We start from the raw sequence: 26,413 nt of genomic DNA on the forward strand, positions 1-26,413 counted from the left end.
TGCCTTGTAGTCACATAGACTACATTTGTAAGGTACCATCCTACCATTTGATGAGGCAGCCCTCAGAGCTAAGTTAAACAATGATACAATGGATCTTTGGTGGGTTTTAGCCTTGGCAGACTTGATTTGAATCCTGCCCCCTGCCCCCAATGACTATCTGTGTAAAGTTGGGCAAATTACTTAAACCTTCACAAGCTTCTATTTTCTCATCTATAAAATGGGAATAAGTTTTGAGCAGATGAGTGACATGTTCTAATTTAGTTCTTAATGGGATCGCCCTGATTTCTGGGTTGAAAATCAACCTGGCAGGTGGCAAGAAGAAGCAGGTGGTCCATTTAGGAAGCTGTTGAGGTAATCCAGGGAAAATATGATGGAAGCACGGCCCACAGAAGGAGTAATGGAGATAAGTGATCAGATTCTGGTTATACTTTCAAGGTGGAGCAGAAATGGCTTGTTGACAGTTTGAATATGAGGCGTGTGGGAGAGAGGAGTCAAGAATGATTACGAGATATTTGTCTTGAGCAACAGGAAAGATGTAGGTGCCGTTCATCAACAGAAGAGTGGAGACTGTGGTTAGTTGGAGCAGATTTGAGTCAGGGTGAGGTAGGTGGGAAAAGATCAGGAATTCTACTTTAGTTTGAAGTTTGAGATTTAGAAATCCAAGTGAAGATATTGAGTGGATATATAAGTTCGATTTAGGAGAGTGATCTGGGGTGGAGATAGAAATCAAAGTAATTTAGCAGATACATGATACTTAAAGTAATGAGATTGGATAAGATCACCAAGGACAATGAGTCTAGACAGAGAAGGGGATGAAATATTTCTAGGTTAGGGAGATGAGGGAAACTAGAAAGAAGACCAAGAAGGAGTGACCAGTGAGATAGGAAGAAAACCAGAGAGTGAATGGTCCTGAAAGCCAAGTGATCCCAGTGTCAAATGCTGCTGATGGGCTGAGTGAGATGAAGACTGAGAAATATGGAGGCCATGAGTGACTTTTACAGGAAAGTTTTGTTAGTAAGAGTAGAATAAGTGCCTGATTGGATTGGCCATAAGAGAGAGTAGAAGGAGAGGAACTGGAGATAGAAAACAGAAGTAGGGGCTTTCCTGGTGGTGCAGTGGTTAAGAATCTGCCTGCCAATGCAGGGGACACGGGTTCGAGCCCTGGTCCGGGAAGAACCCACATGCCACAGAGCAGCTAAGCCCATGCGCCACAACTACTGAGCCTGCGTGCCACAGCCACTGAAGCCCACAAGCCTAGGGCCCCTGCTCCACAAGAGAAGCCACTGCAATGAGAAGCCCATGCACTGCAACGAAGAATAGCCCACCCTACTGCAACTAGAGAAAGCCCATACGCAGCAACGAAGACCCAACACAGCCAAAAATAAATAAATAAAATAAATAAATTTGTTTTTAAAAAAAAGAAAACAGAAGTAATTTCTTTTTGAATTTTTTCTATGAAGTTTGTCAACAAATTAGGACATAGTTGGTAGAGGAAGTAGGATCAAAAGAAGGATAATTTTTTTCCAAACACTGGAGAAATTTAAAAAATATATTAAAATGTTTACAGAGAGGGAAAATATATGACATAGCTTTTGAGTAAGCTGGAAGTGGTGAAGTCTAGTGTCTAAGTGGAGAAGTTGCCCTAGATAGAGCTTGGATGGGATGAGGAAGTCCTTCAAAATACTTGGCTTTATATAACTGTATCCTGACTACAGTGGGTTAATTAAAAAGGGATTTTATTTTTCTCACTGAAAGGGAGTCAAGAAGTAGGGAGTCCAAGGATGGTGCAACTGCTCATACAAGTCTTCAAGGATCCAGGCTTCTCTTCTCTTGCTTTGCATCCTTAACAGACAGCTTTCATCCTTTTGGTACCATAATGGCTGTTTCATCTCCAGATGTTATATTTTAGTTCCGGACAGAAATAGGGAAAGAGTGAAGAGCAAAATGTACGCACCCGCTGAGGCTGTCTCATTTCATCAAGAGAACAATAGCTTTTCCAGAACTTCCTGCTCATACCTCCACCCCCAGTAGAACCCCATGTACTGCTTCACGTGGCCACTCCTAGCTGCAAGGGAGCCTGGGCAGGTGAGATTTTCAACTGGAACACAGTCACTTAGATTTTGGTTATAGGAGGTAGAGTATGAACAATCACTGTGTCTTCCAGTTTTTTTAATTAATTTTTAAAAAATTGTAGTAAAATACACATGACATAAAATTTACCATCTCAACCATTTTTAAGTGTACAGTTCAGTGGCATTAAGTACATCACATTGTTGGGCAACCGTTACTACCATCCAACCACAGAATTCTTTTCATCTTTCAAAACTGAAACTTTTACCCATTAAACCATAACTTCCCAATTCCTCCTTTCTCTACCCACTGACAACCACTATTTTACTTTCTGTCTTCATGAATTTGCCTACTGCGGTTATCTGAGTGAAATCATATAATATTTGTCCTTTTGTGAGTGGCTTATTTCATTTAGCATAATATCCTTATTATGTTGTAGTATGTATCAGAATTTCCTTCCTTTTTAATGCTGAATAATATTCCAATACATTCCAAAGTATGTTTATCCATTCATCTGTTGATGGACACATGGGTTGCTTTCCCTTTTTGGCTATTATAAATAATGCTGGTATGAATATGAATATACAGACATCTGAGTCTCTGCTTTAAATTATTTTGGGTATATACCTAGAAGTAGAATTGTTGGATCATATGGTCATTGTATTTTTAACTTTTTGTGGAACTACCATACTGTTTTCTGTAGCAGCTGCACCATTTTGCAGTCCATAGTGCACAAGCGTTCCAATTTCTCCTCACCAAACTTGTTATTTTCCACGTTTGATAGTAGCCCCCCTAATGGGTGTGGTGTCTTCCAGTTTTTAATGGGTGAGGAGAGAGATGAAGGATAAAAAAGGGTAAAATGTTGAAGGGTAAAAAGAAAAAATAAAATAGAATAAAAAAAATAAAATAGAGAGATAAAAACTGTCTCCCTTCCATTGGGTCATACTTTGTTGAAACCTTTCTTCTGGAGCTCTCAAGACATATGGAATCTAAGTCAAAAGGAAAGCAATGCAATGTTATGGGAAAGAGGCTGCGTCAGAGGTTCAGGACACGTTTTTTTTTTTTTACTCTGGGCTCCACCACTGCTGAATTTTGGTGCTGTTATACACCCAAAATGCCACACCCTGCTGTGATGCCAGTTTTCTGTGTGATGAAGATACTAGATAATAAAATCTGACACACACCCCCCTTTACTTCAGAGCTGAGATGTTACATAAGATTGCACATGCTTTGAGATCTTTGAACTAAAGGCATTCTGGAAATTCAGATTATCCGGAGATATTTTCCACCCCTCACATGGAAAGGGAAAGTCCTACATGGCGCTCCCTTGGCTTTTATGCCACAGTGGGAGATTTTTACTCAGATGGTCAGTCAGTGTTTGTCTTCCCTTGTCTCCCCTTCGCCCAAGGGTGGGTGATCCTTGAGGAGAAGTATTACAACTGAGGAGAAGGATAGTAGTGACTGGTAATGTTTTAAACCAGGGGTCGCCCCCAATCCCCGGACCACGGATCAGTGCTGGTCCCCGGCCCGTTGGGAACCATGCCGCACAACAGGAGGTGAGCGACGGGTAAGTGAGCAAAGCTTCACCTGCCGCTCGCCATTGCCCCCATTGCTCACATCACCACCTGAACCCTATCCCCCCCAACCCCGTCCGAGGAAAAATTGTCTTCCATGAAACTGGTCCCTGGTGCCAAAAAGGTTGGGGACCACGGTTTTAAACATTATCGTGTGCTGGTCACTGCACCAGATGATTTAGAACGTCATCACTGGTCTTCAGAATCCATCTAGTTCCTAATATAGTGCAGTTGATATCAGTTGGTTCTATGAGGAGCTTTGGATTGTGACAACATGGCTTTTTCTTTTTTTTTTTTGGACATATAGCACAGCGGTAATAATGAAAAGTGATGGTGACAAAAAGCAAATGGGATTCATGGAGAGCTCGGTGTTACCCCTGCTGGGATCTCAGAATCTTTCCCATCAAAACATCATCAATAATGTCCTTGTCCTTCTTACTATTAATACACACACACACACACACACACACACACACACACACACAGAGCCCAGGAAACATACATTCTTTGTAAGCGTATACATTATATTGGCCACGTGCCATCCAGTCAAGCCAAAAATTGTGGAACAATAGGAATCTGTGCCCAGAATATCAGCTAAAAATACCTCATTCCCTCTGCTCTGTTCTTTGCTGGGTATGTTTAAGAGTGTCCCAGGAGGCTAATGAGGATGAAGGGAAAGGAAAACTGACATTTTTCAAAGGAAACCAAACCTTTAATTCCCTAAAAAGGAAACATGTATTTTCTGTATGTCTGTTTTATGTTTCTTGCCATTTTGCATGTCTGTGTGACAATATGGAAAGTCTGTAATATAAATCGTGCCACCTTGGCTTGGGTTATTGGAATCCATGCTTTCACCGCAGTCTTTTGCTCCATGGCCTGACTGGTAGTCAGCTTCCCAGGTTTCGGCAAAGAAGAGGGAGAGGGGAAAGCGAGAGCTTCTAAGCAGGAGAGGCTCACTGACGTACACTGTCTGCTCATTCAGCTGGTTAGGGCACTGCTTAAGAGCCTGGGGGACACGTTTCCATCCCTAGCTGTGCCATGTTATAACCTCTTTTATTTCTTGATTGTTAACCGAACCTCAATAATCTGAACTTTCTCTGTGGTCAGGGGTAGTCACTGCTCCTTCTCTGGCCTTGGTTTCTTTCCATTTATAAAATGAGGGGGGAGGTGGACTAATCTTGGGGTGGGGGGTCTGACAGTTAGGGGCACAAGGCAAGAATATGGGCATCTCAGTGTAGGTCCATACAGTGGTCAGCAGCCTCCATGAGAGGCAGTCATCTGAGAACTGAAGTGATACAGGCAAAGGGTCTGTTCCAAACATTTGTCAGATAATGTCAGCATTAACCAAATAGCAACTGTTGGCTCTGGTTGGTCAAACATGGAGCTGCCAACTTCCTGAACATATGTTGGGTGTTGGGCAATGAAAGTGGGTGTTGGTCGACACTGGTTGGCTAATGTCAATATTGACTTTGGGTTAGGGTAGACCATAGCCATGGTTGCCTGAATGAAATGCACCCTGTTCCCTCTTGAGTATTTGTCCTTTCATATTTGTCCATTTGTCTCTTCTCTGATAACATATGAAAGGCTTGTTGAAGTTTGATTTAATTTGTTATAGTAATGAAGAACAGAGCCTTGAGATGCTCATGAAGTTCTATTTTTGGCTCCGTTGGCTGTCTTGAAATAAATGATCTTATACAAATACGTACATGGGCAGATATGTTAAATTGATTTCAGTAAAGGGAGTTAAGAGCTGCCACTTACTGAGAGCAGCTAGTATGTATCAGGTCCTTCTGATACATTATCTTATTTAAGCTCCAAAACATCTTGTGGGATAGTTATGATCTCATTTTATAGATAAAGAAACTGAGTCTCCAAAGGAGTGTATAGCTTGCTCAAGTTCTCAAAGGTGGAATCAAGACTTGAATCCAGGTTCTATCAGACTTCAAAAGCCAGGCTCTTCCCACTCTGCCTGGCTGGTTCTGGAACAGATGCTTTGTGAGAACAAGAAAAGTACTCCGTCCACCATTTCGAGGTAAAAGCTGCCCATTGCCAGCAACATTTGCCATCAGTGATGAGCTGTTTGTGTTATCCTGCACTTCTCGGTGAAGCCAGAGCCTCACGGAGCCTCTGGGACGTGCAGACATCACACTTAGCAGTTCTCATCCCATTGTATGGTCCTTCTTACAGCTCCCCAGGAGCCCCAGGGAGACAGAGACTCTGATTGGCTCTGCCGGCCACTTATTGTTTTCCATTTTCTCCCCACTGCAGAGTCTTGAGACTGTCTCCTATAGAAGATCCTGCCACTCCTATTGTCCCTGCAGACTTTCCCACCGCCCCAGGACCACGGGCTCCATTGCTTATTGTGGTGGTGTTGGCTCAGCCTCAAGGACAGAGACCTTGAGCCAGCTGACAAGGTTGCTTGTGTCACTACTTCTAAGGCCACAAGCCATGCTTTTGGTTCCCAGTACTTTTGAATACTCTTCTCTCTCACCATCTCTCCTTCTTTTTAGCCACATGGTCTCCCAGACTCCCAGCGGCAGATTTTCCCGACAGACAGTTTTGGCATATGGCCAATCGCTGTCTCGGTGCCTGGATGACCTCAGTTACCAAGTCAACATGGCAGTTAATGCATGCTGCTATGCTGCCCCCTGGTGGAGAGGGTGGAAACTGAGTGATAGGCAGATTATTGTGTTCTTGTTAAAGAGCTGTACAAAAACCCCCTCCTACTTTCTAGACCAAAGTGTTCATATATCTGATTAAAAATAGTGTTGTCAGTGTCTGTCTGTGGAAAGGCTGCATGATCTGTAGTTGTCTGCTGTCCAAGGCTAAAAGTGGCTCTGATTTCTTATTTTGGTGGGAAAAAACAGTATCCCGTCAGTTGGCCTTAAGTTGGCATTAGGGTTTTTCGTGTATTTATTTTGTTTTCCATCCTTCCACTTAATTGTCTATGGTGCGGAGGCTTTGAGAGGCTCCCTTTGAGGTATGCAGTACTCTGGGTCAAGGTTAATGAAGGTCTCAGTCTTTCCAAACGTACTCTTGATTTAGGAACCTTCTACAGTATCATAATGGGGGCTCCCCTTATGTTTCTGCTCAGCCTTCATGAGTCTCAAAGCCCTTACCCTGGGATAGATCTGGGTTTGCATGAGGCTGCCATGTTCTTTAGTATTCCGTACGCGGGCCTCTCGCTGTTGTGGCCTCTCCCGTTGCGGAGCACAGGCTCCGGGCGCGCAGGCTCAGCGGCCATGGCTCACGGGCCCAGCCGCTCCGCTGCATGTGGGATCTTCCCGGACCGGGGCACGAACCCGCGTCCCCTGCATTGGCAGGCGGACTCTCAACCACTGCGCCGCCAGGGAAGCCCAAGGGTTACCCTTTTACTGAGGATTTACCATGTGCCAAGCACTCTGCTAAGCAGTTCTAATGTGTCAGTTCAATTAATTCTTACCGTGTCTCTCTGAGGTAAGTCCCTTTATTATTTCCATTTTATAGATGAGTAAACTAAGGCCGCCATAGCCTGATCAAGATCACATAGCTAATAAGTGGAGGAGCAGGGACTTGGACCTAAGTTTATTTGATGAATACCATGTTGCCTCCTTGTCCTGCTATTTCTACAGCTCAGTCTTTCTGGCTGGGCTTTCTTGGGTCTTTCTGGGTCCAACCCCCATGACCTACATTTCTGCCTGTATTCTGAAAACAGTGACCCACCAAATCCCCCAGTGACTGGGATTCCAACAGGAATTCTCTTGTTTCCCCATCTTTTTGCAATCAGAGTAGACTCTTGGGCGTGGTGGTGTTGGGTCTAAGCATCTATGGGACACTGTTTGTTCTTAACGTAAATCTACAGAGGAGAGAGCTCTTTGGGGGATCCCTTCAGATACTTTGGGGCCCAAGAGGTGAGTAGCTTGAAGGAATCAACTTGGTTCCTAACTCCTGCCTTTCACCTGCATGTGGGCAGCAGGGTCTCAGGACCTCCCACAAAGCCATGGGCCCACCCAGGAGACTTGGCGGGAGCTCAGGCCTCCGTCTTAGCTGCTTGATCTTTTCACTTATTTCTCCTGTGAAGAGAGTGCTAGAGAGGATGTATAGAGAAGAACCTGTGGATCGGCCCTCCCAGAGTCTGTCTCTCTTGTGGAAGAGAGGCATCGTGAACCAGGCTGAGCTGAAATATGACAAGGCTCTCTTTGAGTTCATAAAATAGTCCTGTTTGCTCTTACCCCATAAATTTAGTGAGGTAATGAATGTAAGAAGCACCACAGTTCTTGGCACCAAGTGACTATTCAGTGAAGACCAATTTCCTTTTTTCCTATCTTCTACAAGCTGCTTTTTCTTTGTAGTAAAATAATTTGGGGGATGAAATATATTCTAACCATTAGGACCCCAGTATCCTGAATGTGGAATGATTTTCTTGAGTTCACGTAACCAGCATCAAAGTCCAGGTGTCCACAAAGGGTCCTGGCACGTGGTCGTCTTTCTGCTGTAACTCTTACAGTGTGCAGGGTGTGCTGTTGCTTCCCAGAGGTCTGGCCTCTGTCTTGATTGCCTTAGACATGTTCTCTAGGAGTTTCTCAAGTGTCAAGCCTTCATATCTGCTTTGGAAACATTCTTATCTCCTTAGCTACAGAGCAGGATCCCCAACCCTATAATAAAAGCATGAATCATAAAAATGGGAGTGAATTTAAAAAGTATGCAGCCTATGGGCTTCCCTGGTGGTGCAGTGGTTAAGAATCCACCTGCCAATGCAGGGGACACTGGTTCGAGCCCTGGTCCAGGAAGATCCCACATGCCGCGGCGCAACTAAGCCCGTGTGCACAACTACTGAGCCTGCACTCTAGAGCCTGCAAGCCACAACTACTGAGCCCGTGCACCACAACTACTGAAGCCCGCGCACCGTAGAGCCCATGGTCCGCAACAAAAGAAGCCACCGCAATGAGAAGCCTGTGCACTGCAACAAAGAGTAGCCCCTGCTCGCCACCACTAGAGAAAGCCCACGTACAGCAACGAAGACCCAATGCAGCCAAAAATAAATAAATAAATTAGTTTTTTTTAAAAAAAGAGGGCTTCCCTGGTGGCACATTGGTTGAGAGTCCGCCTGCCAATGCAGGGGATACGGGTTCGTGCCCTGGCCCGGGAAGATCCCACATGCCGCGGAGCGGCTGGGCCCGTGAGCCATGGCCGCTGAGCCTGCGCGTCCAGAGCCTGTGCTCCTCAACGGGAGAGGCCGCAACAGTGAGAGGCCCGCGTACCGCAAAAAAAAAAAAAAAATTAAAAAAAATAAAAAGAAATTATCCCGCCTAATGGGTTTCAAACACGCCTTAGGAGCAAATTGATTTCTTCTTGTATATTTATATAAAATATATCTATATATACATATATCTATATACGTATGTAATATAAATCCTTTCTGGAAGTACGTATATATTTGTACCATACAGATAGGAAGAAAGAGACTATGGGAATGAGTTGTTGGTTTTAGCTGGTGTGTGTGTATGTATGTTTTGTGTGTTTGTGTGTCCATTCATACATAACCTCATTTGGCCTTACCTGTTCCATATATGTATATATATGCATATATATATAGGTGTATCTGTGAATGATATGGTTCTGGAAAATACCTTGTTTGGAGAATTACCATAGCAAGGCCCTGTCATGCTGAAACACCATCTGGAGACCTGGATTTAGGTGCGGCAGAGTGGGCTTCTCTGGTTGAAAGGAGGTACGCGGAATAAAGACTCTCCCCTTCCACAGCCTCTAAATTCTTGACGTAACACACTGATCTAGGGCAGTACTTTTCCATTAAAGATAAGAAAACTGGGGCTTCCCTGGTGGCGCCGTGGTTGAGAATCTGCCTGCCAATGCAGGGGACACGGGTTCGAGCCCTGGTCTGGGAAGATCCCACATGCCGCGGAGCAACTGGGCCTGTGAGCCACAACTACTGAGCCTGCGCGTCTGGAGCCTGTGCTCTGTGACAAGAGAGGCCGCGACAGTGAGAGGCCCGCGCACCACAATGAAGAGTGGCCCCCGCTCGCCGCAACTAGAGAAAGCCCTCGCACAGAAACGAAGACCCAACACAGCCAAAAATAAATAAATAAATAAATAAGCTGTCTGCCCCTTCTCAAAAAAAAAAAAAAAAGATAAGAAAACTGAGGCCCAGGAAAAGATGGTGGCTTTTCTGAGGCCTCTTGGTAAAAGAAGAACCCGTGAGCCCAGGTCTTCCTACATCAAGTCCTGTGCTCTTTCCATGAATCAGGTCACCTTTTCTTCTCTTCTTTGCTACCCTCCGTGGCCCCTAATACAAGAAACACTGTTTCCCTTGCATTGTCTTGGCACATTGTGGTGGGAGGTTGTGCCTTGTCTAAGGCGTGTGCTCTGTGTGGCAGCCCTGCCAGCTGGGCATCCCCGGCTTCATCTCCTGGGTCAGTGCCACACTCTTTGGAGAGGAAGTCATGCCAATGTCAAAGCTGGGAGAAGTCAGCAGGACTCCGCTGCTGAGGAAGAAGTGTTCTCTCAGTGTAGGACTCAGGAAACTTTTGAGCACAGAGAACCACCTTCGGGGTAAAAAAAAAAAAAACACAATCCACAAAGGTCAAAAGACGGAGGCTGGGCAAATAAAAAGAACTAAAAATTGTGCTCTTCCTTATAGGTCACAAAGTCCTTATACCTGTTTTCATTTAGTCCTCAGTAATCCAGGAGTGTCAGCGTCATCATTGCCTCTTCCATCTGAGCAGACTGAGACTGCCAAAGATTAAGTGATGAGCTCCGAGTCCCACTGACCGCTTGGAAGTGGCAGAGCCTGCCGATTCCGGCTCTCTCGCCAAAACTACAAGTTGTGCATCTTAGAGCTTGTGGCTGTACTGGGAGAGACGTAGGCAAGGCATAGAATGGAATTTCAGCCAGCCTCTGTTTCTCTGCCTGGTAGAGGGAGTGGGGAAGGGCCAGAGGGAAGAAGAGAATAAATAGGTGTAGAGGGAGGGAGGGAAGGAAGAGAAAGAAGATTCGGTCACCTCTAGCCCAAGCCAGGGGGATGGGGCTCTGCTTTGGGCCATTCTGGCTAATCCTCTGCTACGTACCCCAAACACACCCTCCTATGGTCATTGGCTGAAAGCCCACTGCCTGCTGGAGAATGTGAGCTCCCTGAGGACAGGGCAGCCTTGTCTAGCACTCCATCCCTACGCCTGCCCCACGGAGACTGCTCGGCAGAGGAAGGAGAGCAGTATTAGGGAGCTTGGGCTCTGGACGCTTCTCCCCCCGCTGGATCCTGTTATCCCCATTTTACAGGTGAGGGGATCAGATGCAGCAAAGAGATAAAGAATCATCTGGAGAGATTTCAGGGGTGGGTGAATTTCTAACAGTGGGCAAAGTTGAGAGTTGTTGTGTATGCCCAGAAGAGCTGGGCATTTCTGGAAACCCTGCTTAGCTTTCTAGGGCACAGGCAGGCTGCCAGGCTCTGAACCCAGAGAGAGGTCTCATTAGCATTCAGAGGCCAAAGTCACTGTGGGGGCCGCCATCCAGGGCATTGGGAAGAGACAGGCTGTGTTTTAATTACGACCTGGACTTTTGAACAAATCCTTTTCTCTGCTTGTCTGAGCCTTAGAGAAAACAACTTGTGGGAAGTGTGTAGTTGGCAGCTGGGTCCACAGTGGTACCCATACAGCTGTGTACACATCTGGCACACAGGTGGTGGACTGCGTGTGCCTTTTCTCCTTGGGTTGCCCTGGGGTTAGTGAGGGTAACGAGAGCCAGAGCAGTAAGGTGAGGTCAACCTGGTCTTTACCCAGAACGGGGCAGCCAATGCAGAGAATGGAGAGAAATGGGACTGCCCCCCTCTTCTGGGTCTGTATCCCACCCCTCGCGCAATCATGACCATTTCACAATCTGAGCCCAGACAATCCTGCCACTTCCTCTGGCCGTTCCTGAGTCAACATGGTGGGATTTCTTTGTTGAGCTCACCCTAACCCTCCCTTCTCCAACTTGGGGGAAATTTTTGGAGTGGGGGATGAAATTAAGAAGGGAGGAGGAGATTAACAGGGTGGAAGTTAGACAAGCACAGATGCCACCACCTGCGGCTGTGGATTCTCAAGAGCTTGTTGACTCCTGGGAGCGTTTGCCTTGAGTCTGTTTAACAGTTCATTCCTGGGGAAGGGGAGGAGAAGGAAGGAGGGCTTGGGGACAAAGGGCCTTTGACCGGCTCCTGTTAAAGTACTGATTCGTTTGCTCAGGTTGGCAAACAGTGTCTAGGGACTCCGGGCCAGGGATGAACCGGGTGGGTTTTCTGTCCGATGCACAACGTCCAGCATGGGGGGAGGGGAGTAAAGGCAGTTGTTCAAGGGCCTGAGGCGCCCTGAGGTTCAGACACGGAGAGCAAAACCACCCCAGGCAGCTGGGGGAAGGGAGGGGGCAGGGGCAGGACTGCTGGTACCTGGACTTCTGTTTTGGGGGCTGTCACATACCTTGGTGGTGGTGAAAGAGCTGCACCAGCCCTTGAACTGTCTCCCAACCTCATCCCCCTTTCTGAAGCTGAGAGGCAGAGGGAGGGTATATCAGGATGGGTGTTTCTAATGTGTTTCTGATGGCCAAGGGCAGGGAGGATGGGTGTTGGGGCCCAAGGTCCGGGTTAAGAGTGAGACCACACATGCACTTCTCATCCCGAGCTGTGCTGGAGTCACCTGCAAGCTGGCCTCTGTCCAGGGAGGCTGTTCCCTAGTAGATTCATGGGAGGCGGCTTCAATCCCTTCTCCAAGCCTTGGCTTCCTTCACTCAAAGAGTTTGAATGGCCTCCCTCTTTCTTGTACCAGTTCCCTCCTTGGGAATTCCTCCTTACCTGCTTTTCCACTCTACCCTCAAAACTCTTTCCTTCATCCAGGAAGCTTCCAAGATAAACACACTGTGCACGTGTATAGACTTAGGCACCAACTAGTACAGCTTTAGAGCTGAGAAGTGATTAAATATTATAAACAGACTATGGCTTTATGCCACTCTGTTTTGTATTCATGAAACATTGCTTTGTATCATTCTTATATTCTGTTTCCCGAAGGTCAGTCCCTCTGGGTAGACGTTATTTATCTGTTTGTTTCTTTGTTTGCTGTTTCTCTCACTATCATATGAGCTCCATGGAGTACGGCGACTTTGTTTTCTATCATCTGTGCCCACGATAGTGCCTGACACGTAACAGACACTCCACGTAGGCTGGTTTATGAACATGAATGTTGCTGGGTGGGGCTTTCTTTCCCCACCTCCCTGTTGTGTAGTGCACAGTGGTTGCTTCTGAATCAATGAGAGAATGAATGAAGACTAAATGAGCGAGTGAATGTATGAATGAGCTTTTGAGATGGGATTGGCCACACTTAAGCCATCATGGCGGATGGCCTGTCTATAGAAAAATGCTCTTCAGTTATTTATGTTTCCTTGTCTCCTGCCGAGGTAGGGCTCATGAGCAGAGCAGGGTGTCTTCAGCCCCCTGATATCCTCTGAGTCAGCTTGTGTCTGCCTTTGTGATGAGAGGAGGGGTGTTTGGAGCTCTGTGAATTCACTCTGCCCATTTTGTCTCCGCTTGGCACCATCCTCTCCCTTATACCATCTGACCTTCCCATGTCTAGTGACCCCTCTGGTATGTGGAGACAAACAGAGAGTGTTTTTGAGAGAGATTCCCCCCCCCCATTGCGCTACTACTTTAAAAAAGAAAATAACTCTTTATTTTGGAAATAGAAAAATGAATGCTATAATGAATGAATCCCAGAGATATTTTTAGGGTCTGTTATCTCTGTGCTTATACCCAAGGCTTTGACAAAGGCAATTATGTTATCATGAGGCAATTTAAAAAAGAGAAAGAGAAACGGAGAAATCTACTTTAGATTTTAATCTTTCATAGACTGCCCTGAGCTCTTACTGATCTGGGGTGACCGGGAAGAGATGGGCCACCTTTACTGGGAACCTACTGTGGGTCAGCTCTGAGGCCAGGCTCTTTGCACATCTTATTTCAGAAGAGGGTGAGCAGGTGAAATCAACAGGTCAAATCAAATCAACTTTTATTGAGTACCCACCATGTGCAAGAGGTTGTAGGGCATATAAATATTCCATAGGCCTAGTTCTTGGAATACAGGCTGTTGGCAAGATAAGTTATAAACATGGGAAAATTAAATAATAAGGCAAGATTAAGATATTTTAAGTCAGCATTAGGAAGCAATGCTCTTGGGACTTTTGGAGCTGGAAGAGATTGTGTGGCCTCACCTCTTTAACAACAGCAAGGTTTTGCAGACAGCTGTCTGCAGAGCGGGCGGCAGAGCCCAGGCTTCCAGATCGGCTATTCTTGTGTCTTGAAGCATCTCCAGATAACCGCCCAGTGACCAGCACAGACAGGTCATGGTGAAAGTGTTCAGAGGAGGTGCGGTCACTCCGGAGGGGTGTAGGGGAGGTCCGGGCAGGATTCAGGGAGAAGGTGGGAGCAGTTGTGTCCTGAAGGGTGTGTTGTATTCAGGTAGATTAAACAGAGAAGAAAGGGCTCTGCAGGAGGGCGGCAAGGCATAACAAGGCCCAGAGGTAGGAAATCGGGAACGTTGTGCGCAGGTGTGGTGACATATCACCATCCTCCAGCTCTGGCCGCCAGGAGCCTGGGAGCCGACCCCACACTTCCCAGTCTCCAAGCCCTGGCTCTGTCCCCTCCTGTCTGGCTTCCCTGCTGCTGCCTTAGTGCCGCCCCTTGTCACCACTCAGCTGCTCTCCCTCACTCATCTCTCCAACCCCAATTCCCCTCCACCTTTCACATTGCAAAGAGCTCCTTTTCTAAAACAGGCTCTTAGCATGTTAAAATTGTTCAAAGGCCTCTGGTTGCTTGTCAGATGCTGTCCAGCCCCAGTGTGCAATCCGGTCATGACTTGCCTCACCTGTCACCCTTCTCCAGGCCCCCAGCCTCCAACCTGGTGGAGGACACAGCATGCTCCCACCACAGCATGTACTTGCAGGACGTCAGGCCTTTGCCCAGGCTGTTCCTTCTGTGGGGAATCCACTCCCCAACCCCATCAGGCCTACTGCCTGCCCACCTTCCTGTCTTCCGTTTGACCAAGATTTATTGAATGGGTAATAAAATGCAAATCCCCCTGCTGACTCCCTGACAGTTGTCCTCTCTTCTGTGTTCCTGGGACCCTCTAGTTATTTGCACATGTTTGTCTCTCCCATTAGCCTGAGCTCATTTCTGGAAGGGATTTTCTTTTATTCACCTTAATATCACTAGTACCTACTGCATCCGCCTGGCATAGATAGACACCCTCTTCGTGGTTGGTTGAAAGTAAGTGAAATGAGATGAGGGTTGAAAGTAAGTGAAATGAGATGAGAGTTAAGTCCCGAGAGCCGGGCTGAATGCACTGAACGTCAGGCTGGGAAGTTGGGATGTAGTTTATCTCTCAACTAGATTACACCTCAGAATGCCCTGGGGAGCTTGTTAAAAATTCACTTTCTGGGACCCATCCTTTTGCCTGCTGATTGGAGTGGGCCTGGACCTTTTTGTTATTGTTATTTTGTTTCCATAATCACCCCCCTGGGGATTCTGGGCAGCCTGCCTGACACCAGCCTGGAGGGCATCCTTTGGGAACACTGGGCCATGGACCACACCAAATACACGCTGGGCTTCAGCTCACCCTTCTTCCAGCACCTCTCAGCCTGCTTCTCTTAAGCCTTTGAGAGAGTAACTTAACTGAATTCTTTGGTGCAACCTCCTCAGGGAAGAAATCATCTGGATTTAAAACCTATTCCATTCCAAGCCTCTTTGTCCCAGTTCTTGTTGAAGTTCCTTTCGTTGTTGACTTGAGAGGAGACCTGGGACCCAGCCATCTTTCTCACCGACCTTGCTTTGCTTTCTCCCATGCTGCCAGGCTGTTTGCTGTCAAATGCGGGGGCTGCTTTGAGGCCATCGCGCCCAATGAGTTTGTGATGCGGGCCCAGAAGAGCGTATACCACCTGAGCTGCTTCTGCTGTTGTGTCTGCGAGCGGCAGCTCCAGAAGGGCGATGAGTTTGTCCTGAAGGAGGGGCAGCTGCTCTGCAAAGGGGACTATGAGAAGGAGAGGGAGCTACTCAGCCTGGTGAGCCCGGCAGCCTCAGACTCAGGTGAGTGCCGTGTGGTGGGCGGGGGGGGGGGGGGGGTGGGAGAGTGGGGTGCGGTGGCAGTCTGCATTGCTTTCTCTTTTAGAGGGCCAGCCACCAGGGCACCCTGGTCCCATGGCAGAGCAGTGCTGTGCATTCCAGGAAGTTTCTTTGTGAGCTTGGAGTAAGCTCTTATCAGTCAGCTATTGCCATGATGATGCTGCATAACAAATTACCCCCGAATTCTATGTGTATGACCAGAAACACTTATTCACACATCCACAAGTCTCTGGGTTAATGGAAGTGACCTTGCTTCAAAGGTCTTCAAGTCACCTGGGATCTGCTGATCTCAGCCGAGCTTAGCTCTAGGCTGTAGACCAGGTTCAAGTCTGCTCTGTGTGGTTCATGCTGGGGTCCAGGCTTGAGAAACAGCAGCTATGCTGGGGCATAATTTCCTGGCAGTGGCAAAAGTGCAGGAAGGCATGCTCAACCATGCAAGCACATTTCAAACCTCTGCTCATATCATGGCTGCTAGTATTTCACTGGCCAAATCAAATCAGAAGATGAAACCCGAAGTCCAGGGAGGGGAAATACACTGCATGTACTGCAAGGCCCTGACAGGGTAAAGATTCATAAAACTATTAAAGAGAATGATGGATTGGAACCAATAATTGCATCTGCCGCAGTCACTGAACTACTCTCGCCTTTGTTTCCTCATCTGTCAAGTGGGAAAGCTGGAATCTCTAAGGCTTGGTGGGTCACATAAAGAAAGCATCTAGAATACACTTGTTCCACTCACCCAAGACCCACCCACCCTCCCTGGAGAGGGAAAAGAGAAGACATGGCAGAGGTTCAGAGTCCTTCTAGAGCAGGTATTACAAGGCCAGAGAAATTAAAACGGCCCAGGTGAAGCATGGAATGTCTTCCCAGGATGTCTGTCCCACAGGGCAGCGTGTGTCTTAGCCTGGCCTCCGTTTTCCTGGAAGAATCTGGAGACCCAATTAGGTGATATCCATGTAAACTTACCGGTTTTTGCCACTGCCGATTACAGTCCAGTTCCAAACGCCTTACTATGGCTTACAAGGCCTCTGGAATCTCACTCTGCCCAGCTCTTCAACCTCATGGGAGCCCCTGAGCCCTCCCCTCTACACTCAGCAGACATCAGTGTCTCCACTCACTTCCACATCGTAAAACGTTTCTTCCCTCTCTGCCTCTTTCCCTCACTCTTTTGTCTTGCTTGCATATCTTTTAAGCCTCTTTCTAAGGCCTGCTTCATCGAGGAAGACTCCTATTCCCATGTGCCGGGTGAGTTTACCCTTCACCTCTCCTGCCGTGAGATGGATCCTACTTGATTGGAGTTGCTTGCCTAGCTGTTTGTTGTCCTTGCCGGAGTGCTGAGCCCCATGAGGGACCGTGTGTGTCTTTTTTACCACTGTATCCACGGGGCTTAGCACACGCCTGGAACGCTGAGGGTGCTTGACAAAATCTGTGTTAAAGGATGAATAAACACATGGAACAGAAGTCCTACGGCGCGATGCTTGAGTCCGAGAGCTTTGGAGGTAGTCAGGTGGGCATTCTGACTGCACCACTTAGATCTGTGTGACTTTGGGCATGTTTCGGAACCTCTCTCAGCCTCAGCCTCCACGGCTGTAAAATGGTGAACATTGTGCCCACCTAATCATTTTATTTGGGGCAATAAAAGATAAATGTATGTAAGTGCTGGTGCTTATTTACCAAGTGCCTGCTGGTGTTGGCATCTTCATCGCAGTTGTGTTTTGCTTCCTTTACCTCCCAGCTGGTTCTTCTTGCCTGACTCCGCTTGCAGCCACAAGTAAGCTGACACCAGGGCAATCCCAACTTCTATTGGATTCATTAGACTTAAATTTTCCTGGATGTTTTAATCTGAGGGAAATTTCTCCTTGTCGGTAACACTGCCACTGAAATATTCAACGTCTCACTCTTGGGTAACTGGGCCCATCCTAAACTGAGCTTCATGGGCTCCACTTAGTAGGTTATCTCATCCTACTTTTCCTTTCGGTGTCATGCTGTACCCACTCACTAGGTCTCTTCTGCAGAATATTGAGCAATCTTCAAATTCCCGAGGGGCTTAGGTGCTACGGTGATCAAAATACCAGCATGACCTCAGAAAGACATGCAGACACAGAAGGACATACCATTCTTTCTCACATGGAAATAAATGCTGTGGTCTAGCTTTTCTTGCTAGAAATTGTGTGGGTCTTGACCAGTGTTTTCCAGTTACAGATTTTAATTGGCTACAGACAGTATGAGTCACTAGTGTATTGCCCTCTCCCCATGTGCAAAGACAAAAAGAAGTTGGATCTAAGGAGTGTTAAAAGTATAATGTTCAAAGACTTGTTGTTGCCAAGGGGGTGGGGACTGGAGAACGGAGGGATTGGGAGTTTGGGATTAGCAGATACAAACTATTATATATATTGGGCTTCCCTGGTGGCGCAGTGGTTGAGAGTCCGCCTGCCGATGCAGGGGACACAGGTTCGTGCCCCGGTCCGGGAAGATCCCAAATGCTGCGGAGCGGCTGGGCCCGTGAGCCATGGCCACTGAGCCTGCGCGTCCGGAGCCTGTGCTCTGCAACGGGAGAGGCCACAACAGTGAGAGGCCCGCATACTGCAAAAAAACCCAACCAAACAAACAAAAAAACCCAGAAACTATTATATATAGAATGGATAAACAACAAGGTCCTACTGTATAGCACAGGGAACTGTATTCAATATCCTGTGATAAACTATAATGGAAAAGAATTTTTAAAAGAATGTATGTATATGTATAACTGAATCACTTTGTTGTACAGCAGAAATTAACACAACATTGTAAATCTACTATACTTCAATTTTAAAAAAAGTATAATGTTCAGAGTAAGCAAACTGCAGTGGGTCCACTTTTCCAACCACATTTTCAGCGATACGTTTTGTAGTTCCAGGCATTTCTTTCTGAGGCTGATATTCACAAACTGGAGCTTTCCAGTTCGCTTATTCATGTATTCATTTGTTCAGTAGACGTATCTTGAGTGCTTGCTTTATGCCAGGCATGGTGTCAGGCTATGAATGACAAGAATGGCATGGGGGTGGGGAGGTCTCCAACCCACGTCAGATGAAGGAACTGGAGATATTTAGGCTAGAAAAGTAAAGACTAAATAAGGACATAATTATTGCCTTCAAATGGTTGGACCCAACCTGTTTTTTTTTCTAGCTTCAGAGAGAAGAATTAGAATTCATTCAATTCTTTAACAAAATCATTGAGTATTTATACTATAGATGAAAAGGCAAAGGGAAGTAATTTTGACTCAACATAGGGGATGTTACGATGTTATTCTAATTATAAGGTCTAACACAGTGTAACTACTCAGGAGATACCCAATTGTTGTAAGTAATATTGGCGAGGTGGGAGGGGAGGATGGTGCCAGAAGACCTCTGTTGCCCCCTTCAGCTCTAAAATCTATCATTGTTTTTGCAGCTTTAAACGAAATGACAAAGTCACAATCAGAATCAAATATGTTGTCTGTATCACTAATTTTGTCAATTACATAAATGTTGCAACATGAAATGTTTTGTGCGCCATCCTCACTAATGAGAGGAACAGCTTCTAGAGAATAGGGTTGTAGCTTTTAATTCCTTTGTTCCTTTAACAAAGCTTAGCATGATGCCAAGAGAAGAGTAAGTGATCAATAAGTACCTAATGAGTTGAGTTAAATCTTCAAGAAAAGAAGTCCACCTCATATTTACAGAAAGCAAACAATTTTAGGATCTGTCCCAATACAGATACAATTTTTCCTCTCATTTCTGTCCTGAGTGTTTTACATATTGTAGGTGCTTGATTAAATATTTGTTGAGTGAATGATTGAATGACTTGTCATCTTTAACGTTTTTATCAATGGTTTGGATGAAGACACCGAAAGCAGGATTATTCGATTTGCAGATGACACAAACCTGGCAGGGAGTGCTGGTGTGGCCGCTGATATTCGCCATGTTCAATAAGATTTTGACAAGCTAACAGAACAGTACAAAGTCAGCAAGATGAGATCTAGCCATTGGGTTCCCAAATTCAACAGTAATTATATGCAGTGGGGCCTCTTTTCATGGAATTTCACGTGGGGTTTTAGTTGATCATAAAGTCAGTAGGAACCAAAAGGCCATATACTGCATTACTAGAACTGTGATGTCCCTAACATGTAATTACAGTTCCTTTTTTTTTTTTTTTTTTTTTTTTTTTTTTTGCATTGGTCAGAGTACGTTTAGGATTTTTGGTCTAGGTTTAAACGATGCATTTTAGGAGGTCACAAACCAATTAGAGAAAGTCTTGAGGAGAGCGATTGGCTCGTTAAATGATACATATCTAAAGAAACTCAGTATATTTAGTTTTGTAAAAATAAGACTAAGGAGATATGAGAGTCACACCCAAGGGTGTAGACCCATGTACTGGGAGTGAAATGACAGATTTTGGTTCAATATAGGATAGAACTGTGTCCAAAAAGGGTGCAGACTAGACTCCCTTCATGGGGAATAAACCTGCTTGTCTTTTAACATTTTAATTACAGTGGGTGGGTGACTGGGTTAGTGACCTCTAGGGCTGCTTAAATCTGGGATTTTAGAATATATGCTGCTGGCTGTTCCAACTTACACAAAAGCATGTGACATGTTTAGAGCTATATGGGACACCGAACTCAGGAGATATTCGGGTGCTGGATGTTCTTTTCTTGTGTGGCCAGAAAATCCTCCTTTGTCCTGGTTCCTGCTTTGTCAGTGGCCTTGAAGGACCCTCCCAAGCAGTGGAATTGTATTTGTAGCCAGAGTCAGACCGTTTTGTTTGGGTTTATTGGACAACCTGGATGCCGAGGGCCTCCAGTATAGACCTGGCAACATTCATGCCTGTGCTTTCTTGATCAGAGAATTCTGGGCTCTGACAGTAATTGGTAGGCACATTAGAGGTTATCTGGTTCAGACTCCCACCAGGAGCTCATCCAGCCTCTGTTTGAACCTGTCTGACCATGGGGAGCTCTTGACCTCACATTCTGAGTGTGGATTGTCAGAACTGTTGAATTGAGCCCCAATATCTATTTCCATGTGTAACCTCAGCCTTGGCCTTGGTTCAGCTTTCAGAAACTCACAAAATATATCCGTCTCCCTGACATGTGGTAGCCCTTCGAGTTAGAGACAGAATCCCTTATGCTCCCTAAGTCTTCTCTTTTCCTTTCTAGTTCTTCCTCTTTCCTCCAGTTATTCCTTAGAAGAGACTCTTTGCTCTATCTGCAAAAATACTATATTCTCTTTAGAATGTACCACCCAGAAGGGGATAAAGTCTTCCATATGTGGTCTGAACTAGCACCATGTTATTATTACTACCTGTCATGGACATCGTATTCTATTGATGTCATTAGCTTTTTTGACCTGGGGAAGGGGGTGGAGACTTGGGGGCTGACTATAGGCCATCAGGGCTTCTGGCTCGTCCATGTTGCATTTCTTAATTACCTAGCCCTCTTATTTTCACATTTTCTTTTAACATCAGAGTTTGTCTAAGAATGTCTTGTGTAGTGATTTTTAAAAACTTTTAAAATTTTGGGCTTCCCTGGTGGTGCAGTGGTTGAGAGTCCGCCTGCCGATGCAGGGGACACCGGTTCGTGCCCCGCTCCGGGAAGATCCCACATGCCGCAGAGCGGCTGGGCCCGTGAGCCATGGCCGCTGAGCATGCGCGTCCGGAGCCTGTGCTCAGCAACGGGAGAGGCCACAACAGTGAGAGGCCCGCGTACAGCTAAAAAAAAAAAAAAATTAAAAAAAAAAAACTTAAAATTTTGAAATAAAATTTTAGATTTATAGAGCAGGTGCAAAGTGGGACAGACTTTCCCATATACCCTTCACTCAGCTCCTCCTAATGTCAACATGTTACATTTAAATATACATTTTGATAAACGTACCAAATTAACATTGGTACAGCTCTATTCACCGAACTATAGACTTTATTCAGTTTCAGGAGATTTTCTACTAATATCTTTATCCATTCCGGGATCCAATCTAGGATACCATGTTGCATTTAGTTTTATGTTATATTTATGTTAAATTGCCTTTTTTCTTCATTTTTGGGATCACTAGAAATGCCTAGTCAGAATTTCATTTTTGCCTCTCCCCCAGCAGTATCTGTTATGTTTTATTTCCTTTTAGCATCTCTCACCATAGGATCCATCTGTTTTTTGCTTATTTGTTTTGGGGTTCGTTTGCTTATCATTTTAAGATTTTCTTAACTGAAGAAGGGAATGCATTTTAGATCGTGCCCAGGGTTTATTCCTTGGCTATGATCTTCTCCCAGGGTTACATCCTCTGGTACCAGCTCTTCCTTGGTCAGACCAAAGTCCAAGAATAGCTGGTCTTGCACTTCTTCCTTTATCTTCTTAGAGTTAAAACTGCCAGCAGCCTAAGGCAGGATTCTTTCTGATGCTCTGCTTTTGTAGAGGGATTTTCCCAGAAGGAGCCTGGGTCATGAAGTCCCATCGTGAGTAGCCTTTCTGCAAAGGAGGTATTATGTTTTGGATGACTACAGCAATTTAGTGGCCTCTGTTTATCGGGTTGTCTGGACAGCACTGAAAGGCTTATGCTGCTTCTCTCCTAATGGTCTGCACTCCCCTGGCCCTCGCACAGTGTCTGGCATGCAGTAGGCACTCAGTAAATGTTTGCTGATTGTGTGAATACCTGTTCACGTTAGCCTCTGTGGTCCTCAGCAGAGAAACACCAACCAGAAGTATGACTTTCTTCTTACCGGAGCAGGAATGAAGATTATTCACACATCCCAGAGTTTACGAATCCTTCTTCCTTCTTAATTTTTCTTAGGATGTGGGATATTGCTGCTTTGAACGATTCAGATGACTCTCTTGTTCTCCTTGTGTAATACATCTCTCTCTCCTCCTCTTTTCATTACCACTGATATTTAGATACTGGTTTTCATTTCCTTCTACAACCTTGGAACTGATTTTTTTGTATTCATTACAGAAATATTTCAGCCTATCTTGGAACTCTTCTTGTTCTTCGATAAATTAGAATAGAGAGGCAGCAGTTACCTCATGAGCTCTGGAAAATAGTTGACTGTCCTGTGGGATTATCTTGTCAGCTCATAGTCATGAATTTTAAAATGCAAGGAGAAGTCAGCAGGAGGTATGAGGAAGTCTCATTCTCCACCTGGTAGTACAAAGGGCTTGGGATCTAAAGTTAGACAGATCTGAACTTGAGTCTTGCCTGCACTCAGAAGCAGCGTGATCTTGGGAAAAGTTACAGGCACACCTTGGAGATGTTGGGTTTGGTTCCAGACCACCTTAACAAAGAGACTATCTCTATAAAGCAACTCACAAGGATTTTTTAGTCTTTTTTTTTTTCTTTTTTTCTTTTTTTGCGGTACGCGGCCCTCTCACTGCTGTGGCCTCTCCCGTTGCGGAGCACAGGCTCCGGACGTGCAGGCCCAGTGGCCATGGCTCACGGGCCCAGTCGCTCTGCGGCATGTGGAATCCTCCCGGACCGGGGCACGAACCCGTGTCCCCTGCATCGGCAGGCGGACTCTCAACCACTGCGCCACCAGGGAAGCCATTTTTAGTCTCTTAATGGGTATAAAAGTTATGTTCACACTACACTCTAGTCTATTAAGTGTGCAATGGCATTATATCTAAAAACACAATATACATACCTTAATTAAAAAATACTTTACTGCTTTAAAAAGATGCCAAAACAGTTACAATAGTAACATCAAAGATCACTGATCCCAGATCATCATAACAAATATAATAATGATGCAAAAATTTGAAATATTGCGAGAAGTACCAAAACGTGACAGAGACATGAAGGGAGCAAATGCCATGGCCAATACAGCGCCGACAGACTTGCTCAGTGCAGAGTTGCCACAAACCTTCCATCTGTAAAAAAAATGCAGCATCTGCAAAGCGCAGTAAAGTGGTACACAATGGAATGAGGTCTGCCTGTACTTCTCATCTCCAGGACTCTCTTTCTTAATCAGTCAAAAGTGGATCATAACACTTCTTTTGTGGATTGCTGTAAGAATGCAGAGAGGTGATGCGTATCAAGGGCCTGAAATTTGTTGGATGCCCAGTGAATGGCAGGTGTCATTATTATCTCCTGGTGCAGAGGCTAGCATACTTCTGGATAGCTCATGACTCATAAGCTTATTTCTCCGAAGATCTGTCATTTCACAAACATCTCATCTTCTGTCTTTGCGCTTCTATTTTAGATGCTTCTGGATAGCTGACCCGAGGGCATCTCAGGGTAGTACAGAGGGCCTCTCATTTGGGGTGGCTAGGATGATGGACTGGAGAGGGGTCGATTCACTCCATGGGCCTGCGTGTCTCAGAGGTACTCTCCAGGCTTTGAACATTAGAGCTAGCATTGCGCCCTGGAAAGTCAGTGCAGAAGACCAGGAGGTCTTGCAGTCGCTTCTGGGACTCAATAGGAATTTCAAGCAAGAATGGAAAGGATGTGTTGAACTTAGCTGCTGTTTTCTTCTGCAACACTCATCTTTGAGTTCAGGAAGGACACTGAACCTGACAGTTAACCTGTTAGATAATGCACTGTATTCCAGCAGAGGCCTCAGCATTGCTCTGTCACATGCCATGATCTATTTCTGTCCTTCCAAGCAGCCACCTAACCAACCTTTAATCCGAGAGATATTTCTTACAGACGCCTACCCCGTGTCAGGCTCTGTGCTAAATGCTGTGTTTTAGTTGCAGAAAAAGAAGGGCAGAGGAGTTAAGAGAATACTGAGCAACTCAGATCAGAAAAACATCACAAAGCCAGCCTCCTAATATCAGGGGGAACAGTGAGGCCAACCTAGTTGATATAAAGGGGCTGAGAGCTAGGAAAAGAGACATAGCCTGGAGATCAGCCTTGTCATCCTTTCCTTTAAGAAACAAGGGGGTGAGCTATTATAAAAACAAATACAAAAACAAAAAACCTTGAGTAGATATTAAAATACTTAGATAAACATTATAGTTGTTAAGAAACTATTTAAATTCTATTTTATATTTTCTTCTAAAGCAGTGTGTTCAAGACTCCTCTACAAGAGCATTGTCCAGAAAATTTTAACTGCAGCTCAGTAAAAATATGTTTTTTAAATTATGCCCTAGCATACACATTTATATGTGTATATGAAAAAAACTTCAACAGTTATATTGATTTACTGCTTAATCTACATGCTGATATTATCCATTATATTTATTTTTTAATTCTAGTCTTAGCCACTCTATTAATTTCATAATCCATTGGTGGATCATGGCCTAAAGTTTGAAAAATACTGCTTCAAAGGGCAGTTACTTTCAACCCTATCCCCAGGTTTTGGAATTATAAATTCCTCAAATTTCAAGCTAATGAATATGTTTTAATCTTCTGCATATACCCACACTGTGTCAGGTGCTGCGACTAACACCAAAGACTCAGAAGATATCGTCTGGCCCCAAAGACTTGGCTCAATGCCGTGCGTAAACACGCAATTACTGTTATCTGTTTTCATCTTTGTTGGTATTATTAAGGAGACATGAAGAGCACACATATTTATATCATGACTAGCACAAAGGTCTTTGTGGACATTTTTTGATTTACTAATCTGGCATCTCTGGATAGTAGGCAAGAGGCAGTTATAATTGCCTGAACCTCTCAAAAGTTTTTTTCCAAAATCAAGTTTTGTCTTTTGTTAGTATCACAGCCATGAAATTGACGACCAGAATTATTTGTTGCCCTCCGCCTGAGGCTCAGAGCTTCTTGTCTCTTCTGAACCTTTGTCTTCTAGTGTATTTGTTTTGTCTTCGTGTTATAGATGGAAAAATAAGGACACAGGATACTTGAGTCGGGGATAAGCCAGAATAAGAACTTAATTCTACCAATTACCAGTCAGGATACTTGATACTCAGCCTTTGCTGTAATTATGAGTTGGGTAGAGTTTATCTTTGGTGCTTGAAACGTTACAGGCAAAATACAGATTATGCATTATCTCTTTTCTGCTGAACTGTAATTTAATTTTGGATAGGTGCTCACACTTAATTTTGATAAAAACCAAAATTTAAAACTAGTGCAACGGCTTCAGAGCATATTTAATCTATAATAGTGTGTTGTGTGCGTTCATTTCTTTGCACAATCCCTGTAAGAAAAAAAAATCGGTCAAGTGGACAATTGATCATTGTGATCTTTGCATGATGAAGATGATGTTAACAATCATGGAGCCCTCACTCTGCACAAAGCATTGCCTTAAGCACTTTACATGAGTGAACTAACTTAACCTTTATATCAAGCTGGTGAGGAAGGCAACGTTATGATAATTCCCATTCTACAGATTAGGAAGATGAACATGGACAAAGTATTAATTTGCTTAAAGTCCTACAGCTAGTAATGAAAAGAGCCAGCATTCAAACGCAGGCAGTTCAGCTGCAGTCTGATTCGTTAATAACTGGGCTGTATTGCCTAGTTGATAAAAATGTACACGTGTATTAAAATTGACCTCACGGGGCTTCCCTGGTGGCCCAGTGGTTGAGGGCCCGCCTGCCGATGCAGGGGACACGGGTTCGTGCCCCGGTCCGGGAGGATCCCACATGCCGCGGAGCGGCTGGGCCCGTGAGCCATGGCCGCTGAGCCTGCGCGTCCGGAGCCTGTGCTCCGCAACGGGAGAGGCCACAACAGTGAGAGGCCCGCTT

General features: G+C 45.3%; 1 protein-coding gene across 1 annotated transcript in view; it reads left to right on the forward strand.

Annotated features, from left to right (window-relative positions):
• Nucleotides 1–26,413, forward strand: part of LMX1A (LIM homeobox transcription factor 1 alpha) — a 152,397-nt gene that overhangs the window by 88,231 nt on the left and 37,753 nt on the right. Inside the window, exon 4 of the mRNA XM_019934234.3 lies at nt 15,503–15,735. Within this exon, the coding sequence (XP_019789793.1) occupies nt 15,503–15,735 (233 nt within the window). The remainder of the gene's footprint in view (nt 1–15,502; nt 15,736–26,413) is intronic.

The sequence above is a fragment of the Tursiops truncatus genome, chromosome 1 (assembly GCF_011762595.2).
Source record: "Tursiops truncatus isolate mTurTru1 chromosome 1, mTurTru1.mat.Y, whole genome shotgun sequence".
Classification (NCBI taxonomy): Eukaryota; Metazoa; Chordata; class Mammalia; order Artiodactyla; family Delphinidae; genus Tursiops; species Tursiops truncatus.